The 23,660-nt window shown below is 36.4% G+C and overlaps 1 protein-coding gene across 3 annotated transcripts in view; it reads right to left on the bottom strand.

Annotated features, from left to right (window-relative positions):
* The window catches only part of LOC135203677 (inaD-like protein), a 92,146-nt gene that overhangs the window by 36,940 nt on the left and 31,546 nt on the right, over positions 1-23,660 (bottom strand). For all 3 annotated transcript variants that reach the window (XM_064233573.1, XM_064233590.1, XM_064233582.1), the window contains exon 3: positions 8,070-8,179. In XM_064233573.1, the coding sequence (XP_064089643.1) occupies positions 8,070-8,179 (110 nt within the window). The remainder of the gene's footprint in view (positions 1-8,069; positions 8,180-23,660) is intronic.

Genomic DNA, 23,660 nt, shown 5'->3' with positions numbered 1-23,660 from the left:
CTGACTAACTGGTGTGAGCTCCAGTGAGCTGGGATTTGGGCACAGTACCAAAAAACAATATATATATAGATATCTATATCTATATATAGATATATATATATATATATATATATATATATATATATATATATATATATATACTATATATAGATATAGATATATCTCTCTCTCTCTCTCTCTCTCTCTCTCTCTCTCTCTCTCTCTCTCTCTCTCTCTCTATATATATATATATATATATATATATTATATATATATATATATATATATATATATATATAAATAGAGAGAGAGAGAGAGAGAGAGAGAGAGAGAGAGAGAGAGAGAGCGAGAGAGAGAGGAGGAGATAGAGAGAGAGATAGAGAGATATCTATATCTATATATAGATATAGATATACTATATATATATTTATATATATATAGATATATATAATATATCTATATAGATATATATAAGTTATGTATATATATTATATATCTATATAGATATATATATCATATATATTATATATCTACGATATTCCTTAGATATTATCTATATATATAGTATATTATACTATGTATATATCTATCTATATAGAATATTTATCTATTCATATAGTCTATATGGTATATATAATCTATATTCTATAGTATATATATATCTATATCTATCTTTATATAGATATCTATATATCTATATATATATAATATATAGATATATATATATATATATATATATATCATATATATATATAATATATATAATGATATATCGATATATGTATATCTTATATTATATCTATATGTGATTATATATACATATATTATATTAAGTTTAAAAAAATTATATAATATATATTTATATATATATATTATATATATATATATTTATTATAGCACGAAGGTGGACCATAGAAGTGTTCTGAATTCGTTATAATTCTTCATTTCCTACTTTTCGTAATAATCTTATTACATCATCAGGAATTCTGTTAAATAATGAATAAAATTACTTGAAAATTACTCTAAAAGTCATTAAAGTTCATAAAATACAACACAGAATAAAAAGAAAAAAAACGAAAAAAACATAGACAAAAGCAAGACCATAGACCACCAACCAACCTTATGATGTAATAAAGTTACTACGAAACGTAGGAAATAAAGAATAATGAATATAGAACGTTTCCACGATCCACCTTCGCGCTGATGTGTCCCACCTCTCTCTTTTGAGATATATATATATACATACATTCATACAAATACATTTGTAGATGTATATATGTATAGGCTATATATGCACGTATATTGATATTTTCTAGGCTTGCCCGTAATGCACTCCTAGACAGTGAGCTGCATACTTCCCATTTGTGTCTGTTTCTTCTTCATGAGTCTTTGTAATGCATGACTAGGCGACTTCCTACGTAATTTTCGTGCGTGCAGGTTCTTCGTTTTCTTTTGTTATAATCATTAAGTGAGGACGTTCATGATCTATTAATTGACTTGTATTTGCGTGTTCGGTTCTCATTCGAACGTTATTGCAATGAATTGCAAGATGAGTTTAATTATTCAGTTAGCTATTTGTTAGTGCAACCCATGAAACCTTAACCACGGCACGGTGGTGGCCTGGTCTACATCTTGCCATACGCACCATCATGGCTAACTTTTAACATTAAATAAAATCAAAACTACTGAGGGTAGAGGGCTGCAATTTGGTACGTTTGATGATCGGAGGGTGGATGATCAACATGCTAACTTGCAGCCCTCTAGCCTCAGTCGTTTTTGATATCTGAGGGCGGACAGAAAAAAAGTTTTCTTTTGCAGAAAACTAAAAATTGCCTTCAATGAAAAGTGTATAAGAGAAAAACTGTCCTACCAAGATATATACATGTAGGTATGGCCGTGTATGTCTTTGTTTGCCTTTGCGCTGTATGCTCTTTGAAAACCTTGTGATTGCATATGATCTATTTGCCGTCATTAATTTTTTTTTTCTCACACACAAGGTAAAGACCGTCCGATTACAACCTCACATGACTCGTGATGCAGAGCAGATACCTGACAATGGCAGTAATCGCCTGAAGCTTCTTCTTCTTCTTTTTTTGCCGCCAATTTTTTCCCCGCAACATATTCTTTTTTTTGCCGCCAAATTTTTTTCCCGCAACATATTCTTTTTTTTTCCGCCAAATTTTTTTCCCGCAACATATTTTTTTTTTTCCGCCAATTTTTTTTCCCGCAACATATTCTTTTTTTTTGCCGCCAATTTTTTTTCCCGCTAAGCTTTTTCTGACTTTTTTTTTTTTGCCGCTTTCACCAACATCCCCCTCCCCCGCCCCCCACCCCTCGCTCCACCTCCCGCTGAAGCCCCTTCCTGAACTCCCCCTTTAAGGCTCTCCGGACTGGTTTCGGATTTTGGTGACTCCTTTTCCTGGGCGAAATCCACCAACCGAGAACGCCCTTCAAACGGCTCCTCTGTCCAAACACCCCCCATCCCCCCCTTTCCCCCTCATCCCCGCCCCCGCCCCAACGCCCTCGCTGAGCCCTCCGCCCACACGCCCTGCATCATTTCCATTTCCCACCCGCGTACCAACGTCAGCGAGAGACGGGCGAGGAACGAGTTGCCACATGTGGAGATTGTATCGATTTCAGCACATTTTTTATTACAGTTCAATTCTGCACATTCTATCTCTCTGAACCATCTCTTTCTATTCTTCTTAATCATCGTCATCACTGTCTCTCCTTCCTTTCGTTTTAAGTCATGATCTTCCCCTCAGCTCTTCATCTTTGCATGATGAATTTGACGAAAATCATTACCACGTGAAAATCATGAACACTTACAAACCCCGTCTTCATACGGACTCTTCGTCGATACTCTCATCCACATCTTTATTCTCTTCCTTGTTTATATGCGTGCTGATATGTTGAGAAAGATAAGATGAATCGCTTAGAGTTTATAGAATAGTAGAGAAGACCAGGAACAGAATGAGTGTCCAGCCATTGCATTGACGAATGATTGTCAACCCTTTTGTCTGGACGTGCGGTTCTCAACCTTAGGACTAGGAGGGTTTCCAAGTTTTTTTTTTCGGATGTCTGCCGTCATCATGTATTTGACGACGTTGCTTATGAAGTACTTGATACATCCATTAAAATCTTATCAGGCTGGATGAAATATTACAGCTGTTGATGATGAACTGGTATGATTACGCTGTATTTAGTGTTATGGACAGATAGCCTGTTATTTCACCAACGAAAATGAAAAAAGAAGTATGACATATCTTATTAGAAATCCTTTTTCTGCACTGTTTAAGATGCAGATTATTAATTTTTTACATTTCCATTTTAATGAGTAAATCATAAATATCATATCCTATAATTCCTGTATCTTGAACTAAACTCGAAACGCCTTTTTTCAGACCTTTTTTTTTAGGTTTTTCTATAAGTGCTTTCCTATCCTCCCTCCCCTCAAGAAGAAGAAGAAGAAGAATAGCAACAAAGTAGTTTGTAGGCTTACTCCCCGAGTAAGCGAAAATAAAAAAATAAATAAAAACCTATGCTACAGCCCTTAGGAGTTTGGTCCTTACCTTACCTTACAGACCTTACATCTTGTTCGGGTTGCCCCAGGTCCCTCAGTGTGAGGCACCTCTAATGTCTACCAGAGAGTTGCTAGTACATCTTCCGGTATATTTTGCATCTTCCAATCTTGGATGGTCTGGGATGCAGTTTAGATATTTGTCGAGCTTATTCTTAAACACATCTACGCTCACTCCTGATATATTCCTCAGATGAGCTGGCAACGCATTGAATAGACGCTGCATTATCGATGCTGGTGCGTAGTGGATTAATGTCCCCTGTGTGCTTTCCTTATTTTTCCTGGTATAGTTTGGGCACTATTAATCTACCTCTGCTTGCTCTTTCTGATATTTTTTAGTTCCATGATATTTTCTGCTATTCCTTCTATCTGTTTCCATGCCTGAATTATCATGTAGCGTTCTCTTCTCCTTTCTAGACTATATAATTTTAAGAATTGTAGTCTTTCCCAGTAGTCTAGGTCCTTAACTTCTTCTATTCTAGCTGTAAAGGACCTTTGTACACTCTCTATTTGTGCAATATCCTTTTGATAGTGTGGGTACCATATCATATTGCAATATTCAAGTGGACTACGAACATATGTTTTATAAAGCATAATCATGTGTTCAGCGTTCTTGTTTTGAAGTGCCGTAACAACATTCCCATTTTTGCTTTACATTTTGCCAACAGAGTTGCTATTTGATCATTGCATAACATGTTCCTATTCATCATCACACCAAGGTCTTTAACTGCTTCCTTATTTGTGATGGTCTCATTATTAGGTCCCTTATATGCATATAGCTTTCTTTCTCTGTCTCCATAATTTATTGATTCAAATTTATCAGAGTTAAATACCATCCTATTTACCTCTGCCCAATCATATACTTTGTTAAGGTCTCTTTGTAGAGCGTTCCTATCTTCATCACAAGTAATTTCTCTACTTATTCTTGTGTCATCTGCGAAACTACTCACTACCGAATCCTTAACATTATTGTCTATGTCTTCAATCATAATAACAAACAGTATTGCAGCTAACACCGTACCTTGCGGCACACCGGATATTACCTTGGCTTCATCCGATTTCTCGTCGTTTGCAATAACTATCTGTTTTCTGTTGTGTAAAAATTCTTTTAACCATCTTCCTACTTTATCCACGATATTGTGTTTTCTAATTTTCTTCGCTAATATATTATGGTCTACTTTATCAAAAGCTTTTGCAAAGTCTAAATAAACCACATCTGTTTCATTTCCGCTTTTCATATTTTTGAATATGTTCTCACGGTGGACTAACAGTTGGGTTTGTGTACTTTTTCCGGGTACGAAACCATTGTTTTGTCCTTTATTAAACAAATTATTTTTTATTAAAATGTTTCATAATATTTTTCTTCATTACCCTTTCATACACTTTCATAATATGTGATGTTAGACTCACAGGCCTATAATTACTTGCCTCTAGTCTTGATCCACTTTTGAAAGTAGGGGTAATATATGCTAATTTGTGCTCATCATAAATCTTGCCTGTATCTACACTTTGTCTTAATAATATTGCAAGTGGCTTTGCGATAGAATGAACTACTTTCTTTAACAAAATAGCAGGAATTCCATCAGGCCCTGCAGCAGCTCCATTTTTAATTTCATTAATAGCCTGCACAATATCAGCTTCATTAATATCTATGTCAGCTAAATATTCACTACAAGCTTTGGTCACGAATGAGCTTGAAAAACCAGAGTTCTTGGCGCTTTATAACAGATACAAGGATATATCCACTGCTTAGGAAATTGGGTCGGTTAAGTTTCCAAACACCGCCAGACGATGAAATACCGGCGAAGCATAGTTTATATGCCAAGGGTTTGCAATTACCTTCATCAGACTCTGTAATAACGATAACAGGAGGCTGGCGCAGTGATCTGCACGAGTTGAAAGATTTTCACGACAGGCAATCAAAACGGCATTAATAAACGTAACTGGATTTACGAGAAAAATATCTAAAGAAAGAAAATGACCCTATACAGCATACTTACATAGAATAGCCCCGAAACAGATATGGGAGCATGAAATGTATCGAAATTCCTACGTCTTCCGAACGAAAGGTTTGTTCTTCACAGCCTGCAAGCAAGCTCTCTCTCTCTCTCTCTCTCTCTCTCTCTCTCTCTCTCTCGAACACCCGTCCACCACCAACACCTTCCCTTGATGAGCGGGAAAAAAAAAATCGAATTAATTTCCCAGAATATTTCTTCCCGCCTTCAGAAACCGAAGACGAGCGGAGAACACTTTCTCATTATCATAATCTCATTATTTCTCATAATCTCATTACGTAGCACATCAGGAGTGGAGAGAAAAAGAAAAGAAACATAATGGCGTCTTTTCCTTTCTGATGTGTCGTGGAGTAGAGCTCTCTGATGGATGAGGAGGTTGTGAAATACCCAGATCTCTCTCTCTCTCTCTCTCTCTCTCTCTCTCTCGATAATGGAAGCCTGCTCGTGTCAAGGTAGTTCATCCCAGGTTTGTTTACACAAGGGGGAAAAGTATTTCCTCTCTCGAAAGCGTCTTCCTCAAAAGATAATTTCCATCGGGGTCGTGAGGCCTTGATTTCTTCGATCTTGTTGCACTTATGTCAAAACCTTCCATCGCCTCATAGCTGTTGATGTTTTTTCTTTTTTAGAGAGAGATGGAAAACCTGATAAATAAATACTATTCTATTTATGAGCACAAACTGAAAAGTTTCTTAGAACTGAATATACATTATATGTATTTGGCTTCAACAAATAGGTGGAGAGCTTTATAAGGTTCTTAATTGTAATGTTCCACGAACTGAAAATAAGGCCTGTAAATTTGAAGGCCATTTACGGAGTTTGAAAAATAAAACAAATAAATAAAAGTCAATAAATTCTCGACACTTGCTAATTTATGTTGCAAGTAACAGTAACTTTTTTTTTATAAATCTGGGTTTTAAACTTTATGTCGGTCCAACTAGACTTTTCATTGCAAGTTTAATTCACCAGGTTTTACTTATTTATTTATTTTATTTATTTATTTATTTATTTATTTATTTTTTACGGTTAACTATTCCTTGTGGCATTTATAAACTAAACATTCCCAGTCTCTTGTAGACTGATTTTAGCGCGTATTTTGCCATGCGTAAGTGGTGTGTCTCTATAAAAAGTGTTTACTTATTTATTTATTGTTCTTTGCATCTTCATGCTGCGCCTTGAACTCTAGATGGAGCACTGTGGCGGATGCTCGCGATCCTAAAGTGGCTGCGGAATTCTCTGGACAAATCTAGCCTTCGAGAGAAATCTACGAAATCCAGCATCTTATTCCGGGTCACTGACTCCTACGCTCCTCTCTTGTTAAGCTTAGGAACTTCCCCCCTACTTCTGTTTTCCTTTGATTCATAAAACATTCCGTCCGTTAATGTAGCAAGTCCCTGCCTTCCCTCAAGTGGCGTCATTTTTCATATTTTTCTTGACGAGCACAATCGGGGTGGGGGGTGGGGTTGCTGTAAATAAACCCACCCCCGGAGAAATTTTGGAAATTTGTGTGTGTAGTTTGGAGCATTTTAAAGCCATATATGATTCACCTTGGAGTGAATGTTATTATTATTATTATTATTATTATTATTATTATTATTATTATTATTATTATTATTATTATTATTTATTACTTCAAAGGCTATAGGGAGCCAACCAAATCTTGGGGGGCTATCAGTATCTTAAAGAGGGGCTAAGTCCCACCCCCTAATAACGCTCCTACTCCCCCCTGCCCTTTCTTCGACCATCATCTTCGGTCCTGGGTTTGATTGTGGTAGATGCTTACTTGTCTCATATCCTTAGAATAAAAAATAAAATGCTGTAACAGTGATATATATAATGAAGATGAGAGCGAATGGAAATGAAAATAGAGGCTTGAGTTCCAGGATTTAGTTTTTTTTCTTTTTTTTTTAAATAGAAAACTGGCTACAAAAACCTCTGTAACGTCAGATTGTATCTAAAAAGAGGGGATTATGTATTTTTGACTTTTCTTCAGGTTTAGATAAGTTCTCTTGATGGCAGTACAGACAGGTTAGAATTAAACGTCGAAGTTAATTTAGATAATGAAACTGGAGAATTATATACATTCCTTCACGTGAAGTGTGTGTATATATATATGTATATAATATAATATATATAATATATATATATATATATATATATATATATTATATATATATATATATATATATATATATATATATATATATGTGTGTGTGTGTGTGTTTGTGTGTATGTATGTAATGTATGTTGTATGTATGTAATGTCTTGTAACTGATTCACGAAGATATGGAGCGTGATGAATGAGTAAATAAAAGCAAATGCCACGAAGTACAAGTGAGATGAGTAGTTGCTAGGGCCTTCGATACAAGGTCCCTTACCGGTAGACCGTGAGTCGAAAGGCCCATCAACCACATAAAAGTAAAGATAATACGTAATGTCAGTTAAAATGATAAATAAATAACATGGCTAAATAAGTGAGGACAACAAATAATACTCACCAAATACGTATCGCAGCCACCAACCACTGATATGCCCAATTCGTGTGTCTTCGGTTCCTTCCGCAGTACGACAACGGTTTCCACAAGCTCCTCCACGGCACTGAGCGGAACTGCCAGGGGTATAAAGTTTAATAGACTATAGCATTTTCCTTCAAGAAGTGATATTCTTTTTATTTTATACTTGGAGTCTCAAGGAAACATGAGGAGGGTTGAAGTTACAGCGATTATGGAGTGAGAAATTATTATAGAATAATTCACACGATATTTTACATAGAATCAGGATAAAAGTTTCAATATTCAAAATTACTATACTAGATTCACATCAACCGTGCATTTGATACCTAGGTTAGTCCCTAACGACGCTCATGATTGGCTTTTGATAAGCCAATCACAGAGCTGGAAACTCTCAGTCTCCTTCGAGGGTTCACATGCGTATGATCTATGTTCCACCTCTCCTGAGGGATAAGTCTTTCAAAACTATCCCTCAGATGTGGAACAAACATCCTACCCATGTGAACTCTCGTAAGAAACTGAGTTTCCAGCCCCGTGATTGGCTTATGAACAGCCAATCAGGAGCGTCGTAAGGGACTGGCCTAGACGTTAAATGCACGGTTGATGTGAATCTGCTATAATAGTTATATTTTAGTCTTTGGAGCTGTCAAAGCGTTCGGTACAGGTAATTCATCACTGGTCATGCATTGGAAAAAACTTGATTTTATCATTAGAATAAAACTGAATAGAAATTCTATAAACATATCCAGGAAGAAACCTCTTAATTGAGAGAGAGAAGACTAATGGATTGAAGGGATCTTATTGTCTCTCGTCCAAACCAACGACCATCACGCTATGGTCTTGAGCAATTCTTAGCAAGATCTCACTCTGTTCCTTATCATCGCATTCAGAATTGTGTCAAAGAGCAACTCTTGCCGAATTGAATGAGAAAAGAAGAAAAACTGGATTATAACATTTATTTTGACATTCGGTTGAGTCATCTTTTATTAATTTTTTGCAATATGTTTATACGATTATTGTTTCTTATCTCCTTCCAATGGCAGAAGGATATATTTTCTTATTTTTCTAGACTCTATAGACAGTGATGGCAGAAAAAAAAAACCGTATCAAGCCCAGGTTGAGAGCTGACAAGATAACGATGGGGGTGGTGGGTGTTAGGGGGTAGGGGGGGAGGCAGAATAGCTTACTTAATTGTTATACTGAGTCATCTGTGATTAACTTTTTGTTTACAAGAAATTGTACCCGATTGCGTGTATTTGTTTACGATGTCCAAATTTCCCAAAAGGAATAATGCTGTTTTTTTATTCTATTTTTATTTATTTATTTATTTATTTTATTTAGGTTTATTTAGCTACCTATTTATTTATTTTTTACATTAAGTGAAAGGGTTTTGTTTCAAGTTGACCGTTAATGGCCCAGGTAATATAAAAAGATGCATGCCGACTTCTAGGGTGGTAATTGCATCGCTATACACCGGCTGGATCGATGTTCGCTCTTCCGCGCTAATTACAGTCACTAAGCAAAAGCAATATGCTTTACTCGGACTAAATTTACTGATGTTCCTCCATAGCATCGGAACGTGAGTACTAAAGTAAAGTATATATACATACATACATTCATACATATTTTTTCGTGTATCAGATTGTAAACTAGTATTACAGCTGAATTCTGACAGATTTCTAGTATCAGACTTGATTATGTGAACGTACCACACTGATCTACATTCTCAGTACAACAGCCATCTTACGCCTAGTGCCTTCGCTAACCCTGAATTCAGGACCACTACCACAATCAATATTTGGTTAACGACCACCGTCTTTATGTGGTTGAGTTAACCGTACTTGAGTCGCGTTGCAACCTTTCCACACCAGCAACCACGAGAAAATGAGTTAACGTAGATCATACAGCTGTATATGGCCGAATAAACATGACAGCGTTCATGGTAAACGAACGATAATTCTTCGGTACCCGTTGAACATTTACTCGGGTGGCTGTCCCACTTCTCCACGCCTAATGGAATCCAGTCGTGCCATTCGTTTTTTAAGGCGGAGATATCGCATGCATATTGCATATGAAGGACTTCAAAGAGCATCCTAGGTTTGCCTTCGCCTTAGGGACTACCGATCTGATAATTTGGGAATAGGAGGATTCCCCATCGGCATTTCAGTGTTGAAAAGGAGTTTTGATTTTACACCGTAGAATTATTTACGAGCGTTACTGGTGGGCTCTAGTGACTAGAAAACATATTGGCAGATACCTCTTGTCCTTATATAGGGTGTCCATAAAGTCCCAGTACCGTTCTGAACAATAAATACTTGTAATGGTACCGGGACTTTATGGACACCCTGTAGTACGAACGATCACGCTGAGTCCTACTATGAGATTCTGGGCTTCTGTAACACGGTTTTATGGCAATAACTTTTTATCTATGCATTTCATAGATATAACGCTTATTCAGAATACACATTATATCTACACATAAATTTTGACTGTATTCCGCATTACGTAGGTTGAATAAATTTGGTACTTATAATGTAAAAGTGACTTTTTTTTAAGACGGGCCAACTTACTCAGAGATAAGGTTTCGAACGCACTCGTTACGTAACTTATGACAGGATTTCTTCCCTCTTTCTCGATGGATGATTGGCTATACGTAATGAAGGCTAGACCTCTGGCAACAATGACATAAAAATTAAAAACTTCATGAGGCTCCACCCACTTTGGCCTCGTTGTAATTCAGGATAACACTGAAGGCTATCATGGACATTGTTGTATTAGAAAATCTAACTTCTGGCTATAAAAAATCATTTCTCGAGTAGTTGTAAGAAGTGCTAAATGATCCTCAAGGATCCCAGCAGTTGGCCTAAACGTTTAATTCATGTTTATTGCTGCTATTACTAATTTTGCGGCACTACTGCTACAGTAGTATTACTACGCTAGCACAGATACCCCACCCACATCTATGTATCGTTACGCCATTCATGAAGGCTTTATATCCAACATGGTCGTACAGACTAAAGAAGAAGAAAAAAAAATTGTATCGGATGATCCGTTGGGCTGCTGGAGATTTTAGCACATATAAGAATACATACAATCTCTCTCTTTATCTCTCTCTTGGTGGCATAGTGAATAGTTAATGAAAATGTTCAAAATCCTGAACGACATTACAAGTATTATAATCACGTTACGCTAAATACAAATCAGACCATAAACATTGGATTTAAACTAGAAACTGAATAATTACCTATCCAGGCTATAGTAAGTATGGCCACGGGCTTTCTTTTGACTGTATGAAGTTGCAAGTCGTAAGACAAATGCAGTTTTGCAACCACGGGGACAATTCCAAATCCTGTTAGCCATTCTTGACTACTATGGGTTTCAGAGCCGATGGAATAAGGTGAATGGGTTTGTCTGGTGGATGGGCGGGGCAACATTTCGTAAAACGATGTTTACTTTGCTTACGTAATGAATGTTTTTCGACTCTTGGCTCGCAATCATTGGCCATGGCGTCGGCTAGATCATTTTTACTCTATAAAGATTAACACTAACGGGTTTAGGTTATTGATAATGCTGACAAAATTTGTGTGTGGTTGTAAAATATACATATGTCAACTTTCAGCTACATCCGATGCTTTGATAAGGAGCAAAATCCAAAAAACCGTGTTACAGATGCCCTGAATCTCATAGTAGAGTATAATTATAATTAGTGTTTTCTGCTGATGACAGGTTTTTGCCTTCGTTTTTTTATAGATGAAAATTTTCCAAACTGGAGCAATCTGTTAATTGCAAACCAATGGGATTAAAAGCATTATCAAAAAAAAAAAAAAAAGAAAAAAACAGGGAGTGATCTGGCCTCCAGCTTACTCGAGACGCGGGGTAAAATCTACGGTCAAATAGAGTGTTGTTTCACCAACGAAAATTTAAATAAATACGCTATATATTATTAGAAATCATTTTTATGTACTGTTTGACATGCACATTATTTATTTTTTTTCATTTTCAATCTAATAAATAAATCATAAATATCCTATCATAAAATTCACGTATCTTTTACTCAACGCGAAACACCTCCTGCAGGTCTTATTAGGCTTTCCAAACCCCCCTCCCCCTCAATAAGAACAACAACAACAACAACAACACCAAAGTAATTTGTAGACTTACTACCCGAGTAAGCGAAAGTTGCTCGACTCGCAAATGAATCGTTAAGACTTGATATTGTTTTTATTAATACAATGCATATATGAAAGTCAGTCAGTTGAGTACGATTCGTCTGAAGATAGAGCTACGATGAATACAACTCTTGCACGTAGAATGAAACCTGGGAGCCTCAGTGGCGCGATCGGTATGGTCTTGACCTGCCACCTCGGTGGCCGCGAGTTCGATTCTCGGGCATTCCATTGAGAGGCTAGAAATGTGTATTTCTGGTGATAGAAGGTCACTCTCGACGTGGTTCGGACGTCACGTAAAGCCGTTGGTCCCGTTGCTGAATAACCATACTGGTTCCATGCGACGTAAAAGCACCATACAAACAAACAAACAAATCGACTGTGAATTCAATAGCAGTCTGCTCTTGTGAATATCAAGACTGCTAAAGGCTCATTAGGAGCAAACCACTTGCATGCTTTTGGAGAGAGACAGAGAGAGTTACGAGGAGTTACGAGGATTAGGATGTCTCAAAAACTTGTTAGTCCATCCGAAAAGGAGACATAGTGTGCTTTTTTATCTGTAGGACCAGGTTTTACTGTGCATTCACAGTGTCCTCCTAATGATTTTGTCTGGCTTTCTTTTAAACTCTTCCACACTGTTGCTGTTTATGACTTCTGGTGGCAGTTTATTCCACGTGTCACATATCTTGTATGTGAAGAAGTTCCCTCAATGGGATGTGTTGTATCTTCAGTTCTAGAGAGAGAGAGAGAGAGAGAGAGAGAGAGAGAGAGAGAGAGAGAGAGAGAGAGCGACACTAAACACCTCTGGAACTGCTTTTTTTTTTCCCTAGAAGTCCTTTGAAGCGATAACGAACTTCGTTAACGATCGTTAATGACTTTCGAATATTGGCCTCGATCGGCCACCCCTAACAGCCCTCGCCTGTGTACTCTCACTGGCGGAGGAAGGGCGCCCCCGCATGGGAGGGAGGCAGGCCACCCCCTCCCCCTTAAAGAACACCCTTTGACTTCCGCGTATTTCATTACCGTTGTGGAAATCTAATTTTCTTTGAAAGTCCCGCCCGAGAAAGGACGAACAGGAGTCGACGCCATGTTACTGTCTTGAGATTAATTCAATAAAAGATCGTCTTACCGACTCGAGGTAGAGGAAATAAGGAGTGACGGCGTTGCATTACCCACTAGATAAGGGGTGACTCGCCTGTAGCAAGATGTAGTAGTATGGTGGTTAGAGCAGAAATATAGCGAGCATCAGGCGACTTCTTTGCAGAGACGCTGCACCGAAGTGATCAAGTTCAAACTACTTGATAGACAAAAAGGGAAAAGCACAAGTCTTTGTGCTCGTATTTCTGTCCCATCCCGAATTTCCCCCAAGAACGACTTAAAGCGCCTCAGTGGCGTGGTTTGGTATGGTGTTGGCGTCCCACCTCGGTGGTCGCGAGTTCGATTCTCGGCCACTCCATTGAGGAGTGAGAGATGTGTATTTCTGGTGATAGAAGTTATCACTCTCGACGTGGTTCGGAAGTCACGTGAAGCCGTTGGTCCCGTTGCTGAATAACCATACTGGTTCCACGCAACGTCAAAAACACCATACAAACAAACAAAGAACGACTTAATAGGCCTTGACGAAACCTACAAGATGGAATCACCTGGGATATTCTTAGATGATTCCAATTTCTGAGAGATGGGCTACGAGCAAGAGGTCGTCAACTCACAGCAATTTCTACCGAAGCTTTTAGGATTCTGGGAGTTGTCTGATTAACGTAAAGGTCCAATTTTTTTTTTTTTTCGACCGGTGTTAAGATATCCTCCTGATTTTGAATGCGTGAGTGCGTGTGTGTGTGTGTGTGGTGTGTGTGTATTAGCGATGTACCTCAAGAAAGAGATATTCTTGAGATAAAAAGAATTTGATGAAATTTGGCTGTGATATTCATGTAGAGACATCCGAGATGATCAGTATTCTGATAGTGAATTATCTCTCAGTTAAAATGGCTTCTTCCATGTTATAAATAATCATCAACGCTAAACATGTTTGTCCCAAGAATATTAGTTTATGAATAATCTTCCATATCAGAGGAGTATGAGATATAGTCGTTGACCTCTCTCTCTCTCTCTCTCTCTCTCTCTCTCTCTCTCTCTGTATGTCTTGATTCAAAAATGATTTACAGATGCTGGTATATTAAACATATAACGTCACTGTCGTCTTGATTTCGTCCCTGTCCGCTGGACGGTGGTTCGAAATTATTATCAACTAAAAAATTCTCCTTCGGTTTAAATATATGAAAATATATCAGTTCCGAGGTAGAGCGAATTAGATATTAAAGGACATTTGTAGCTCGAATAATCTATATGAATCACGGTGATGTGATAAGTCATATCACATTTCCGTGATTCATATACATATATCGAGCTACAATGTCCTTTAATTTCTAATTCGCTCTACCTCCGAATTAATATATTTTCATATATGCTACCCAAAGGGGAATTTTTTCTCGATAATAGACTTGCCTGGACCCGGGCGCGAACCATGGATCCTTTCAAATCCAGGAACGTCAGTGAAGCGGTGGTGTAGTAGGTAAAAACTTCACTGACGTTCCTGGATTTGAAAGGCTCCATGGGTTCGCGTCCCGGTCCAGGCAAGTCTATTATCGAGAAAAAATTCCCCTTCGGTTAAGCATACATGAAAATTTATTAATTCCACGATATAGAGCAAATTAGATATTAAGGGACATTGTAGCTCGATAAATATATATATATATATATATATATATATATATATATATATATATATATATATATATATATATATGACGTGAGGGGTATTGAAGGTTGTTGCAGACGAGATTTTAAAAAATCCTTCCCCCAAAAGACAAAGTGGACAGTGTATGAGTTTAGAATGTTAATGTTGAGACTTGCCGTCGTCCAGCCTGGGGTCGACCTTGCTCACCATTGGCCTGATTGCAAATATACTGACAGAGGGGTATACCACTGTGCAATCTTTTGGCCCTTATGTTGTTAGACCACGGGTAGTAGGTACAAGTATTAATTATAATTATGCTTTATTTTAAGTATGTAAGACTTGAATTAACAATTATTGATAAATGGTTTTTCTAAATACCCAAAGCGCCACAGCTGCCTCATATCAGAGCGAGCAGAATTTCCTGCTAAATGCTAGCGAGTATTGCCGCTGTGCAATCTCGGCCCAATATGGAAATTCAAGCCTGACTTACCTCGAGGTCACATTCTCGTTAAGCCAGGGGGGGGGAGAGGGGTGGGGGCGAGCTTTAATAATACTACACAAATACGGGCGGATCAGATCGAAACAAGCGGACAAGGAAACTCCATTAATAGCGACGGCTCGCTTGTCCGCTGTGACAGAGATGCAGTCTCTCGCTTCAGTCATGATACGGCATGAAATAAGGTCTTCGGTGTGTGATAGAATTACGGAGATTGTTGCAGTTTGGCTTCGTTTTTAAAGGTCCATATTTCAAGGTCTCTGGTTTTTGATTGTTGCAATTTGACTTAAAAGTATTTAAAGGTCTCTGGTTTGTGATTGTTGTAATTTGACTTCGTAATTCAAGGTGTCTGGTTTGAATGATGACTTAGCTGTGAATTTGACTCATTGATTTCAAGGTCTCCTGGAATCGATATGATGTTGTAATTTTGGACTTCATAATTTCAAAGTTCTGGTTTTTTTATAAAGTGAGGTATTTACCGCAAAATATTCAGTTAGTCCCCCCTGGAGCTTTTCAGAGGGAATATTTTGTAGATATTTTAATTTTACCAAGACAGAATTCTCCAGTGAGGCCATGCGGTCAATATTTTTAGAACACTCTTTGCAACATGAACTCCATTGCAGTTTTCACGGATGGCTCAAAGTCAGATGCTGGCGTCGGCTTTGGTGCAGCCTTCCCTGATGTAGAGAGAAGCGGCAGGTTATCATCTGTTGCATCGATTTTTACAGCAGAATTATATGGAATTTTAAAGGCTTTAAAGGAAGTTTTAATTCGGAACGAAAATAATTTTATTATATATTGTGACTCAAGAAGTGTTCTTCAGTCGCTGGAATCTTTTAACCCTTTAAACCCTCTGATTTTAGATATATTGGAAGAGGGAAAGAAATAAAGTTCTGTTGGGTTCCTTCTCATGTTGGGGTGGCTGGGAATGAGAAAGCTGACCAACTTGCAAAGTCTGCGGTCAGCTCCCCAGAACCCACAAGATGCCTACTACCATATCGGGCTTTCTATCCTCCTGTAGGTCAAAGAGTTAAAAAATGTTGGCAGTCCCAGTGGGAGGATATTTTGACTAATCAAAAAATGCGTAGTATCACGTCATCAGTGTCTCCTTGGTCATATCCGAATATGCCAAGGAGACAAGAAACGATGTTGTGCAGATTGAGGATTGGACATACAAGACTCACACATGGGTTCTTGATATCTCGTGAAAATCCTCTGTTTTGCGAGAACTGTACTGTGCCCTTGACTGTGAAACATTTGCAGATTGAATGTCCCAGATTCGGGAATTTGAGACATAGGTTCCTGTCTTGGGGGTCATGACAGAGTAGGTCATTGTATCCTAGCTACAATTCTTGGAAAGGATTGTAATATAGAGCAGTTGTATATATATCTATATGAGGGAGGCGAGCCTCCTCAACCAAATTTCAATTATACATAGATTGTCTTTGTATGAACTTATATATATGAACAAAATTTTTATATACTATATTTTTATAGATATTTTTATATGAAATTTATCAAAAATTTTAATTTTTTATATTTAATTTATTTCGGTGTCAATTACCCAGATGTTGTGACGCCAGATATAATACACAATCAATCAATTGCTGCAGAAAATTAAGCTTAGACGCCTATGTACCCACAGATATTTCATACATATGAGTACACGTCCATCCTGCATACTTATACGAATTAGCCTAATGTCATGTTATTTTGCTGACCGTAATTGAAGGCATGTGGATAATATATTATACGCTTTAATGTAAGCAGGCACTGTATTGGGTGATTCATGTGTGTGTCTTACACACACGTACTCCACTTCTCACACTTCACATTCCACGCAAGTGTTAATAATTCATACAAACGTATTTAAGGAAGGAGGTCGGACCACCAACATGGTTATCAGCATCTAGGAATTGGCTCCAATTCCATATTCCAGTCAGTTCCAGAGGAAATGAAGACAACAGCGGCGTCCGTGATCATCTTGAAAAGTGGAATCAGGGAATGACCTCTTTTGTGTCCTGTAATCAGTCACGAATTTGTTGCGTTTTGTAGGGGGGTGTTACAGGTCGGTGGGGCGGGAAACCTTATGCAGTTCCGTGGACCACAAAAAAAGGTGAAGAATCCACTGTATATATATATTATTATATATTAGTTATATATATATATATATCTATATTTATATATATATATAATATAGTATATATATATATATATATATATATATATATATATATATATATGCACACACACAAACGAAAGCTATGGAGAACCTGCTCGGTTCCCCCCTTGCACCACTGTGGGTCATTATTATTATTATTATTATTATTATTATTATTATTATTATTATTGTCGTCACAATTGCAAACTACGGAATTGAAATCCCTTTTGAGGAAAACAAATAAACAAACACAAATGGAGACGAATCCACAAGAAGATGAAAGTCCACACAAACAAGCGCCTCAGTGGCGTGATCGGTATGGTCTTGGCCTGCCACCTCGGTGGCCACGAGTTCGATTCTCGGGCATTCCACTGAGGGGTTAGAGATGTGTATTTCTGACAAAAGAAGTTTACTCTCGACGTGGTTCGGAAGTCACATAAAGCCGTTGGTACCATTGCTGAATAACCGGTGGTTCCATGCAACGTAAAAATACCATACAAACAAAGAAACAAAAGCCGATGGAGACCCAATCGCTTCCGTACGAGCAATCCGCTCCCCGAGCTCCAGCAGACCGGGAAAGCGTTCGCCCGGCCGCCGAAAAAGCCCTCGTTAAAATTTCACGCTCAGTTGGGCTCCCATCATTATGACCTAAAGTAAATGGACCCGATAATTAGTCGGACACATTTGTTTTCGGGGCGACGCTAACAGCTAAAAGTTATTTTTTTAACAGCTAAAAGTTATTTTTTTAATTTTTTTTCACAAAAGCTAAAAGTTAACGCTAAAATTAATTTTTTAACAGCTAAAAGTTATTTTTTTTCACTAGTTAATTTTTTTAAAACGCTAAAGTTATTTTTTTAACTGAGATAAAAGTTATTATTTTTTTAACAAGTAAAATTTTTAATTATTTTTTAACAGCTAAAAGTTATTTTTTTAACAGCTAAAAGTTAATTTTTTTAACAGCTAAAAGTTAATTTTTTTAACAGCTAAAAGTTAATTTTTTTAACAGATAAAAGTTAATTATTTTTTTAACAGATAAAAGTTAATTATTTTTAACAGCTAAAAGTTTTTTTTTAACAGCTAAAAGTTTATTTTTTTAACAGCTCAAAGTTTTTTTTAACAGCTAAAAGTTGTTTTTTTAACAGCTGAAAGTTTTTTGTTTTTTAATTCGTAACAGCAAAGTTAAAAAGTTTTAATTTTTTAAAGAAAATTAAAGTTAAATTTTTTTAACAAGCTAAAAGTTAATTTTTTTAATAGCTAAAAAGTTAATTTTTTTAACAGAAAAGGTTAATTTTTTTTTTAACAGCTCAAAGTTAAAATTTTTTAACAACTGAAAGAAAATTTTTTTTAACAGGCCCTAAAAGTTTAACATTTTTTAACAGCTTAAAAAAGTAAAATTTTTTTAACAGCTAAAAGTTAATTTTTTTTTGAATTTTTTTAAGAATTTTTTTTAAAAAGTTAAATTAATTTTTTAACAGCTAAAAGTTAATTTTTTTGTTTTTTAAAACCAGAATTTTTTTAAAAAAGTTAATTAATTTTTTTGTAAATTTCAGCTAAAAGTTTTTTTTTTAACAGGCTAAATTAAAAGTTTTTTTAATTAAAATTTTTAACAGCTAAAAGTTTTTTTTTTAACCCGCCTTAAAAGTTTAATTTTTTGTTTTTTTAACAGCTTCAAAGTTTTTTTAAAAGCTTAAAACGTTTTTTTTTGTTTTTTTAAACAGCTAAACGTTTTGTTTTTTTGAAAATTTTTTCGTATGACGCTCTGGTCCCTGTCACCAACCTGCTAAAAAAATAATAATAAAAAAAACTCCCCTAGGCATCTTTTTTATTTTTTTATTTATTTATTTATTTATTTATTTATTTTGCATGGCACTCTGTTCCCCATCACCAACCTGCTAAAAAAATAGTAAAAAAACTCCCCTTGGCATCTTTTTTTATTAATTATTTATTTTTTTTATTCGTATGAGGATATTAAAAAACCCACCTTTGTTTGTTTGTTTGTTTGTTTTTTTAATTCGCATGACGCTCTGTTCCCCATCGTCAACCCGCTCAGAAAAACATAAAATGATGTTAATAAAAAACTCCTTGCCTTCGTGGCTTTTTAAATTTTTTTATTGTATTTTTGTTGTTGTTTTTACTGGTCATTCGCATAAGCTCTGTTCCAATTACTAAAAAAAAAAAAAAGAAAATAAAAGGATATAAAAAAAAACTCCCTTAGCTTCGTTATTTTTTTTTTTTTTATTTTTTTTTTTCGTTAATTCGCATGACGCTCTTTTCCCCATCACCAACCTGCTAAAAACGAAAAGAACAAAAGACCAAAAAAAAAGGAAATTAAAAAGCTTCCCTTAGCTTCGTGTATTCGCCCTATTAAATGAAGCTTGTAATGAGGAAAATAAATTACGACCTTATCTTTTTTTTTATCTAACGCTCTCGTGACCTAATGAGACGATAGTGGAGTTGAGCGATCGGAAGTTATTGAGCGCTTGCTTACTTGCTTGCTTGTTTGCTTTCCTTCTTGTTTGCTTGCTTGCTTTCTTGCTTGCTTGTTTGCTAGCTTGCTTGCTTGTTTGCTTGCTTTCTTGCTTGCTTGTTTGCTTGCTTGCTTGCTTGCTTGTTTACTTGCTTGCTTGCTTGCTTGTCTGCTTGCTTGTTTGCTTTCTTTCTTGTTTGCTTGCTTGCTTTCTTGCATGTTTGTTTGCTTGCTTGTTTACTTTCTTGTTTGCTTGCTTGCATTCTTGTTTTCTTTCTTGCTTGCTTGCTTGCTTGTCTGCTTGCTTGTTTGCTTTCTTTCTTGCTTGCTTGTTTGCTCGCTTGCTTGCTTTCTTGCTTAGTTTGCTTGCTTGCCTTTGTTTGCTTGCTTGCTTGTTTGCTTGCTTTCTTGCTTTATGCTTGTTTGCTTGCTTGCTTGCTTGCTTGTTTACTTGCTTGCTTGCTTCCTTCCTTGCTTGCTTGCTTCCTTCCTTCCTTGGTTTCTTGCTTTCTTGTTTTCTTGCTTGCTCTTCCGTCGTCTCCTGTCGAGGAGGTGGTTTGCTTGTTTAGTGAGTTTTCGTCAGACTGACGATAAGTTTCTCCTATTTTCTGGTGAAAATAATAACTGTTCCGCCATTGTTGTGTTCGCCTGTGCTTTTTGATATGTAGATCTGGCGGACTTTCTCCCTATTTTGTCTATTTTACCAATTGTTGAGTTTTCATCGTAAAACTTGCAAAGAACAATCAAAATCATGTCAAGATTAGCGAACTCACCATTTTTCAAGACAATATTATACCACTGATTTTGGCCAAGTCGGTAAAGACGTCACTGAGGACCGGATTTCTCATCTGTGCGCTGGTTCGAATCCATGAGAGGACGAAATTATCATTAAAAAAAGAATAATACTGATAATAACCTTCGATAAACATATATGAAAATCTATTAAGTCCGAAGTAGAGCGAATTGGATATTAAAGGACATTTGTAGCTTAATGCATATATAATATATATATATATATATATATATTATATATATGTATTATATATATATATATATATATATTGGCTTCGCTATTCTTGACATGACCCGCCCAATCTTATTGTCTCCTGTATAAGTGCATCCATTTCCCATTCTCTCTTCACGCCTAAACTGTTATGATTCAATTCAGTGGCGTGATCGGTATGGTCTTGACCTGCCACCTCGGTGGCCGCGAGTTCGATTCCCGTGCATTCCACTGAGGGGTTAGAGATGTGTATTTCTGGTGATAGAAGTTCACTCTCGACGTGGTTGGCAAGTCACGTAAAGCCATTGGTCCCGTTGCTGAATAACCAACTGGTTCCATGCAACGTAAACACACCATACAAGCAATCTATACGTGTCTGAACCGTCTGGATAACATTTGGATTTGAACTCCTCTCCAGTATCAAGCCTCTGTATTCCTATGGTTTTCTTAACTGCTTCAAGTTGCAGACCAAACTAAACCCTTTAAGACAATGATAAAAATCTGTTTGGATAGTTATCACATCACCGTGATTCATATACCTGCATTAAGCTACAAATGTCCTTTAACATCCAGCTTGCTCTACCTCAGAATTGATTTTCACATATGTTAACCGAGGGGGAATTTTTTAGTTGATAATAATATCGTCCTCTCGTGGATTCGAACCAGCGGACAGGGGAGAAATCAGGACTTCAGTTATGTTAGCGACCCGGCCAACAAGTGAGGTATGTAAAATGATACCGATTCCCACCTTACAAATCTCTGTCTCAAACTAAAGCATTTGTAATTAGAATCAATATCCAATTGGATATTGAAGGACAATTGTAGCTTATATATATATATATATATATATATATATATATATATATATATATATATATATATATATATATATATATATATATATATATAATTATATACTATATATTGCTACTTTCAAAATGCATATATCTCCTCTGTGACTGTATAAAATGTTATGTAGAATTGTGCAACATTTTTTCAGATTTCTAGATAGCTTAGAGATAGGATGTTTTAAATGTGTGTTCAGATTTCGCATAACATAATGTAAAAGAAGAATATATAACGTAGAATGTAGAAAGAGAGAGATTTTCTTTGTCCGTTTGAAACTACGATTGTTTCCCTATTATCTCTGTTTGCTTTCCTAATCTGTCAACACGTTTGATAAGCGAGCTCGAATCTTCAATGTGTTTTGGGAATCTGTCATCATGTGTGATAAGGGGCTTCTGCTTCGGTTGATCGAATCGAGTATGTGTCTTTTTTTAACAGAATCATCTCATACGTGTATGTCTTTGCCGAGTGCCATGTGCAGATTACACATTTTGTATGTAAAGTTGCGTAAGATTTCAAAGCTTCTGGAAGCAATATTGCCAAAAACGTTTTTGTGTCATCCACTGTCCAGCTTCCGTAAGGAAGAAAATTTCATTCGGGCATATTCTCAAACAGTTCACATCTCTCTCTCTCTCTCTCTCTCTCTCTCTCTCTCTCTCTCCATCGCATAGTACTTTTGATTTTTAAAGTAACGTAACGATTTTATAAGTGTTTTCTTTATCTTACACCAGTATATTTGCATTTAATTATTATTATATTTATGTTAGGTAGAAACATAGCGTTGGGAATTAATCTGTTTTCCTTCAATTTACTTGAAGTGACTTAGAACCAGGAAGTACTTAGACTTCTGAAATCAAGGAAATACTTAGAACTTTTAATGTTTTTGGATTGGATGGGTGATGCCCTTTGATTAATTTAATTCCTTACAAGATTACCTCACACCGTTTTTTGATGAACTTAGTCCTGATTTTTCTGCAATACTGGTAAGTTGTTAAGGGATCACTGTTGCCTTTAGAGTATTCAGTCGTTTAATACCTGTGATGAGGGTTCAGGTGTCTGGCTTTTGTGAGGTATCAGTTAATGAATGATAAGTGTAGTAATCAGATACTTGGCATTTCGTAACAATATATATATATATATATATATATATATTTATATATATGTGTTTATATATATATATATATATATATATATATATTATATATATAGATATATATATATATATAAACCCGAAACAACATTCGTACTTCAACTTCCAATTTCCAAGCGTAAACACTCCAATCAAAAAATCATGACGAACGACCCTCTCGACGTCCTGATATATCGATGTTTAAAAGAGCCGATGTAAATATTGGTTCAATTTGCACAAAACAATTGCTTGCGTCCAGTTCGCTGAGTCCGTTCGTTTGCTTTGCCAAGCAACTCCGGAACCTCATCTCTGACACGATTGTTTCTCTTTATTTTCTATTCGCGCCTTTTCTGTAATTCCCATCTACTGTCCTACCGCCATGCGAAATATTCATTCCCAAATGTCTATAAGAATCCATCTTCCAAGTTCCCGTTCATCTCCATGACATGACGCTGTTTCAAGCTAGCGCTCTCTCAACTTTCTCCTCTTACGAGCTCGCACAAACTTTCACCAGTGTCTGCAGTTTCTCTCGACTACCCCAGCCTGTGCGATTCGTCTGATGGGAAAACTTTGCACC

The sequence above is a fragment of the Macrobrachium nipponense genome, chromosome 24 (assembly GCF_015104395.2).
Source record: "Macrobrachium nipponense isolate FS-2020 chromosome 24, ASM1510439v2, whole genome shotgun sequence".
NCBI lineage: Eukaryota > Metazoa > Arthropoda > Malacostraca > Decapoda > Palaemonidae > Macrobrachium > Macrobrachium nipponense.
The sequence above is the reverse complement of the archived record's forward strand: the minus strand, read 5'-3'. Positions and strand labels throughout refer to the sequence as shown.